Below are 7,748 nucleotides of genomic sequence, written 5' to 3' on the forward strand. Positions count from 1 at the left end.
GGTTTTATTGAATGATACATACTCTAGCATCTCAAGAAGTAAATGCTAGTTATATCAATATTTCAGTAATGAGACAGGTTTTTAAATATGTATTCCCATTTATGATCATCATTTCCTTTTCAGACTGTATGTATGTAGACAGTATAAAGTGGGGTAGCTCAGTAGAAGAACATGTGTTTGCTTTTTCTTAAAAACTGATCTTTAGTGTTATCTTTCAATTCATTGTTGTAACACCTTACCAAGGTGTGACCTAAGACTTCCAGAAGCATCTCAGATACTGAATTGAATTTGGATAAAACTTGGTTATTGAATGCTTGTCCAGTTCCCATTACCTATAATTATTAAACATCTTATTTATTTTCCTATGTCATCTTTAGATGATTGGAAAATTATTTAGACTATTGCTGAACTATAAACCTTGGTGATACATGCAGATAAAACTACTGGTTGATTGGGGTTAGTTTCTTTTTTTTTTTTTAATAGTTTTACATTAGAAGTGGAAAGAGTCAGCACATGGGTGGCTCACCAAGTCTTTCTAAACTCACAATTCTCCAGTTGCCACACTATGGAAAAAGATTAAAGAAAACTGAAATGTTACCTCAAAAGATTTACACTGCTTGAGGGGAGCTAATCAGCTATGGTAGGCAATTAGCATATTTTTTAAGGAGGGATGCTTTTATGATCCCCAAATTATACAAAGTTAGTGTCAGCTAAGCAAAGATTCCAATCTGGCTATACATCAGCTCACTTTTAGAACTTCACAAAATGCAGGCTAGAAACTTGTTGAGTATTCTGAGTCTGTGTGTTTGAAGCATATGGAGTAGAAAAAGGTCCTCATCCAGGCAGAGGCACTGAGTTAGAAGAGCTGGTGGGAGGTTTGGAATTTCTGGTCTTGGAGTAGAACAGTTTGAGAAATAGCCAATGTTAATAGATGATATATATATACATATGGGCCATAGAAAGCATAGGAACACAGCTGTTCTATCTCAAAGCGCTGTATGATATGTTATACAAACAGTGGGACATTTTATTATATGAGCTGACCACCCAGAAAGCACAACCATTTATCATTATTTCTTGGCCTTGAATCTAGATCATCCTCACTTAGGTTTTCCTTTCATGATCTTTAATGTTTAAGGATGGGGATTTTTTATTTCTTTTACTATTAATTTCCTTGTATCTTATTTGTTATGTAAAGGGAGAATACTTTTTAATTCTAAAATGTGTTCAGGATTACAGGGTACAAGAACCTCACAGGTAACTTCCATGCTTTTACTGGTTTCACATATTGACAGCATGATAATTTCTTGCTGCATTTACTTTACAATTTCCATGACTCCTCATAACTGTATGCTAAGTGGCTGATGAATTAGGCCTATACATATATATTGTTACATAGCACTTTAGTAACAAATACTTTTCTGGGAAAATGCTAATATAATGGTTAGTAAATTGTCAAATTTAATCAGGACAAGTACTAAAGGCTTAAGAAATTATGACCAAATGAGAAAAGAACATTAAATTCTTGAGGACATTGAAGCCATTATAAACATTCTTTGCTGACAGTCATATGAATTTATATTGACACATTTTAAGGCAAATACAATGCATTAAACTGATACAGAATAGAGCTTATAAACTCTAGTAATTTGAAACAGTGACTCTACTTACAAACTCTGAAAATTTCAGAATGACAGCAGTCTTATGCAGTTCTCTAGAATACACCAAAAAACCCAGTTTTCACGTTCAAAGAGTTTAGCTATTTATTATGAATATGACAGGACTTAATCAGAATGTAAAATCTTACTTAAAATTATCAGACACAATTATGATTCTGAGAGGAGAAAAGACTTTAATCTTCCTATGTTTATATGTGTGTATATATATGATAAAAACTAGAGCTTATAAATAAACTTAGCAAGATTACTATAGGAGCTGAATAAGTTACTTTACATTATTTTACATAAGTTTAAAATAGAGTGTAAAATTAGAAAATCAACTGAAATTTTACCAATAAGCAATTGAAAGTGAACTAAAATGACTTTGTACTAGATGCTGTAAACCACGGTTACTTAAGAATAATGAACAAAGATACCAAGAACTGGTAGATGAATCATGATCACTGAAAGAGCCAGGATTTTCAACTTGTTATTTCTTTTAAAACTCAGAATTATGAAAACTGATTGGAAAATTTTCTTGTCAGTGAATGATTCCTAAGTAAAAGTTCTGTATTTAGCTCACTGAGCAAAAGTAAGAGACTTGGGGTGGGTGGAGGGAGGACACAGGGAGGGAGTGGGGAGGGGATAGGAACTGGAGTGATGGGGACAGGGAAGAACTGAGTGAGAGAGTACTGTGAGAGACCACTGGATTGGAGTTTATCTCTAGGACAAGCTAGGGCAATGGAGACTCCTGGGAATCCATGAGGGTCCCCCTAGCTAACCCCTAGCAATGGGGGAATATGAGCCTGAACAAGCCATTTTCTGTAACCCAGCAAGATATCTAATGGAGGGATTGGACATTTGCAACCCAGGAACAAAACCTTAGACCTACAACTTGTCCTGCCTACAAAATAAGCAGAGGTAAAAGATGGAGGCAAGTTTGAGGGAAAGGCTGTATCTGACTACATTGCCTGCCTTTGGATCCCTAACTCCTAACTGGGCTGCACTGTCTAACCTTAACAAAAGAAAATGCCCCTAGTATTACTCCAGCTTGAAATGCTTTTTTCCCTTTTTATGAGGAGAACGCAGGGAGGAGTGGATGGGGGCAGGGGAGGGGTGAGGGAGAGAAGGGAGGAGAGAAGGGATGGTAAGTAAATAAATAACTGAATAAAAACCCTACAGAAAATTCTGTATTTAGAGCTGAAATACAGTCTAAGATAAATGCAAACTATAGTTGAAATTCACCTTTAGTATACTTTTTTGGGTGATAGAAGGCTTGTAACTTTAGTTTTGTCACTATTAATTCACATTGAACAGAAAGATTGAAACTGCATAAGGACTATATTGTTAAACAAGGAAGGGCAATCTCGGTATTACTTTTTTACTTGAAAAATCCTCAATTATTTGTAGTTTATTAAATTTTCCAAAATGATTATGGCACTGGCATATTCATTGCTGAGATGGCAGATAATGTTCTAGTCATAGATTCAATACTTTGTGCATTAGAAACATCTCAAAATGCTTCTTGGCATACATAAGGATGTTGTAGAGCCACGTTTCCTTTCAAGTATATAAGTGTATGACGTATTGATTGCCTTGACTTTATTTCAAAGGACTCTGGCTGAAGGATGGTTACCTTGTACTCAGAGTCTTTTGAGAGGGACTTCCTTGGCCTCGACTTCACAGAGCACCCTTAGCATTTCCTGTTCAATCATCTCATTGTCTCCGAGTAATTTTGCGTCGTATTGAGCACACTATGTTCATGGGTCCTTTTCTTACCTCGACCTATTTTACTGTGTTTCCATTTTTATCTCTCTGAATTCTTTTCAAGTTCCTTGCTTCCACTTCTAAGCAAAGTCTACTCACCTTTCTAGAGTAAATTAAAATTGTCTGATTCTGTCAGCAGTATGTGTTCCTTAACTTGGCAGTATTTTATAACACAGTCTGGCTCATTCAGCTCCTTTCATCATCAAACTAGATTTTATCAGGGTTACGTATCTGCAGAGTTTTGGGAACTGTTTTCTTATCAATAAGAAAATAGAACCCCAAAGAGATGAGGTGATAGAAAGGCAGTGTAGCTTAGTGTAGTGTATCCATATTCAGAATAGAAGGATTCTGTTGATCTCAATCCATTGGATTCACTTTGTTTATGTGTACTTACTTTTCTTGACTGGAGGGTCTGAGCAAAGAGCATGTTGAACAGCATGCTATAGAAACTATATCACTGTAGGAACGTGTGGTCTTTGGACAGACGTGTAGTTAAATGTCCTGGTGAGAAAACAGGATTATAACACTTAGATAATACATACATTTCTTTTTTGAACCATTAAGTGGGAAAGTGGCAATAAGACTTTGGGCATGGTGGAAGGCTCACTAAGTGTCCCATATCTTTCCTCTACCCACAGTTTGGTCTCCTAAGGTACCTGTAAGCCTATAAATGTAAAACTTTTGGATTTGTGTACTTTTTCTACCACCAAAAAACCTGGATCTTATGAAAGTCAGTCACTTATCTGACTTCAAGATACATATTCATAATGATTCTTTCCTCTTTGGTCACCATGGTTTCTATGTTACTATGGCTTTGTGAAGAATAAACAGGACACTTTGTAAAATGGAAATTAGTAACAGGAGTATTATTAGATGGTGTTATTTTAACTGTCTTTTTGAGCTTTTTAAAAAAAGAATCAACTATTAATTGGTAAATTCATGTAGAAAACATGTTACATACACAGCCCATGTATGAAGCAGCAGGGTCAGTGGTGATCCAGCCAATGTTTGATTGGGAAATAGTATTTCAAATTACATTTTGTTGTCTTAGTTCAACATCAGTACTTGACAGCTATAACAATATTCTTTATTACCTCCGGATTCTCCAGAGTGGGACTTCATATCTTTTGTGAGCATGAACAGAAAGTTCAGAGGTGAATGCCATTGTGTCATATGGTTCGTATTTTAACTGTTAAGCTATCCCAAATAAGCCTTGCAAGATTGAGGAAATCTTTCATTTGTTGTGGTGAGTCCAAACAGGAACTGCACTGTATTGAATTGACAATGTAGATATATGGCAGGGAAAATCTGGAAGGACATATTTACCTAAAGGTGAAAATCTCTGAGATTCTAGGACAGTACTTATGAACAAAAAGGGATAGATAGTCATCACACAAATGATTGTCACTTCTAGTTATTCCCTTTAAAATACAGACTGAGATCTCTTACTTCTCAGCTCTGTGCATAATGGAGGGTTATTACATACTATTTAATGTATGAATGCATTGTATGAATGCATTGCCCTGTCTGGTAAATAGAATCAAGGATGTCTTAGTAGGTAGCTCAGGTCCCAGTATCTAGCTTGGAGCAAGAATCTCCCTCATCTTAGTCAAGGGGGAAGAACATCAAGCAAGCCTAAGTTTCAGGATAATGGGGCTTTGTTGTGTGCTTCATTTGAATGATACAATTTTTAAACTTTTCTATTTCTAATTGCAGAGAAAATTTCACAAGAGATTTGTGTGGTCATGAACACAAAGGATGAAGAATCTGTAGGACATCTTCTTGAGGAAGTGCTAAGAAAGGAACTAAATGTAAGCATTCAAAGAATGACTTGGACCAACTGTCAAACATTTTTGTGGTATAAAGGCTGCATCATTGCAAAAGCACACCAATCATTCAAACCAAATGTTGCTATCTCTTCCTCCCCTAAGATCCTTCACTTTCCTAATACTGGGCTCAAAGCATACTCCATCCCCTGTCCATTCCTCCTGGGCAGTGGTTCTCACCCTTCCTAATGCTGGAAGACTTTGGCACAGTTCCTTATTCTGTGGTGATCCCTAGCCATAAAGTTATTTTGGTGCTACTTCATAACTATAATTTTACTACTGTTATGAATTGTAATGTAAGTATCTGATATGCAGGATATCTGATATATGACCCTGTAAAAGTAATTAATTAGCGGCTTATCTATGCCCTCTTGTTCTCAAATAACTGCTGGGCATTTCTATGCTCTTTCTTTCCTGTTTTAGGTCCTGAATAAAGACACAGAGACCTGGTATTTTTATTAAGATGCTGCAAGCCTAAGCTGGCAGGTTATAAGCTATTCTAACCCAAGTAGGCTGTTAATACCCAGACAAATACCCCATTACTTACCATCTTGTCTTGCCCTGGATTGCTTTGGTCCATGTGTGTCCTCATGGCTACTCTCTCATTTTCATGTTCTGGCAAACCCTCCTGGTCTCTCCATACCTTCTTCTTGTGATCCTCTGTTTCTCCATTTGGTCTCCTTATGGGACCCCTTGACTTAAGTTGGAGGTCCTTCCTTATTCTCTTATGCCCAGCTAACTCTCTGATCAGATCTTTATTAGGCAATCAGAGGTGATGGAGAAAAATGTTTATGAAAAATGTTGATACTGGCGGTGCTTCATAAAAATAACAATACCAAATTCTAGCCTGTATTCAATTCTCTGCAGGTACAGAAATATGCACTTGAATAATACAAAGACAACCTTTACACAGCACACAAAACCATCCCCCAACATGACCCCTTTGTAGTTTGTGACAGATTAACAACCACTGCTTTTGGGTGGTTTTCGTGGTCCTCATCTTCCTATGAGACATGTTCTAAAAGTCCTGCTTGTTGCAGTGTCCCAAGGTATGACTCAGATACAGTTGGAGGCCTAATGGCCAGCATATACTAGACACTAGTAAATTGTGTTTCTTATAAGTATCAGAGATGAAGATGAAGGGAGAAAAGAAAGACAATTGTGACCATAGATGAGGTAATCATGATGCTAAGAAAACCGATGTATTTGTATCAGTTATGAACCGACCAGCTTCCTAGTTAAACTTCTATTATTAATGCTGGGAAAACGGAAGAAGCCATGGGATAGATACCAGAACTGATTATATCTTTCATCACTGCAGACTTCTATAATCATTTTGATGACAGCTTTATGTTTTGAAATGTTTTTGTTTGCCTAATTGATTTTATTACAGTTTAATTCATTTTGTGTTTTCTTTTTTGCCTTTTTTTCCATTCATTAATGTATTTATCCACTTTGCAGCCTGATTACAGACCCCCTCCCAGTCTGACCCTTAAAGATCCCTCCCCTGATTATGCCTTGCCCTTCTTCTCAGAGAAGGGGAGCCCCCTTGGGTACTAGCCAGCCCTGGGGCATCTAAGGGTTGAGAATGGCACTGAGCATATCCTCTCCCTCTGAGGATAGGCAGCCCAGTTAAGGCAAGGGGATCAACTGGCAGGCAACAGAATCAAGAGACAGCCTCCACCCACATGAAGTTCAACATGCACATCTGCTACAAATGTGTAGGGAGCCTAGGTTCAGTCCCTGCATGCTCTTTGGTTGGTGGTTCAGTCTTTGTGAGCCCCAGGTTTGTTGACTTTGTGAGTCTTCTTGTGGTGTCCTTAATCCCTCCTGCTTGCTCACTTCTATCCCTTCCTCTTCCACGAGACTTGCTGAGCTCCACCTGATATTTGGCTGCATCTACTGCTAGATGAAGCTTCTCAGAGACAGTTATACTAGGTTCCTTGTTTGGAAGTATAGCAGAATATCATTAATAGTTTTGGCTCTCTCCTATGGGATGGGTCTCAAGTTGGTCTAATCATCGGATGTCCAGGCATTTAGTCTCTGTTCCCTCTTTTTCCCTGCACATCTTGTACACAGACAGATTTTGTGTTGAAGGTTTTATGGGTAGGTTGATGTCCCTGTTCCTCTACTGAAAGCACAAGGCTACCTTCCTGATACTTGCTATACCAGAAACATCCAGGGACATACACACGAATAAAAGCCAGTGTAAGAAGAGAACCAACTAAAGCCAGGGACATATGACACCTTTAGAGCACAGCTATCCTACTACAGCAAACCCTGTCTATCCTAACATAAACAAAGCACAAGAAGGTGACCTAAAATCCAATCTTTTTTTTTTTTGATTTTTAATATTTTTATTACATATTTTCCTCAATTACATTTCCAATGCTATCCCAAAGTCCCCCATAGCGCCCCCCACTTCCCTACCCACCCATTCCCATTCTTTTGGCCCTGGCATTCCCCTATATTGGGGCATATAAAGTTTGCAAGTCCA

At 37.7% G+C, this 7,748-nt stretch overlaps 1 protein-coding gene across 2 annotated transcripts in view; it reads left to right on the forward strand.

Moving 5' to 3' along the window:
- The window catches only part of Crppa (CDP-L-ribitol pyrophosphorylase A), a 293,326-nt gene that overhangs the window by 104,594 nt on the left and 180,984 nt on the right, over nucleotides 1-7,748 (forward strand). For both annotated transcript variants that reach the window (XM_021179106.1, XM_021179109.2), the window contains exon 6: nucleotides 5,142-5,236. In XM_021179106.1, coding sequence (XP_021034765.1) covers nucleotides 5,142-5,236 — 95 coding nt within the window. The remainder of the gene's footprint in view (nucleotides 1-5,141; nucleotides 5,237-7,748) is intronic.

The sequence above is a fragment of the Mus caroli genome, chromosome 12, assembly GCF_900094665.2.
Source record: "Mus caroli chromosome 12, CAROLI_EIJ_v1.1, whole genome shotgun sequence".
Classification (NCBI taxonomy): Eukaryota; Metazoa; Chordata; class Mammalia; order Rodentia; family Muridae; genus Mus; species Mus caroli.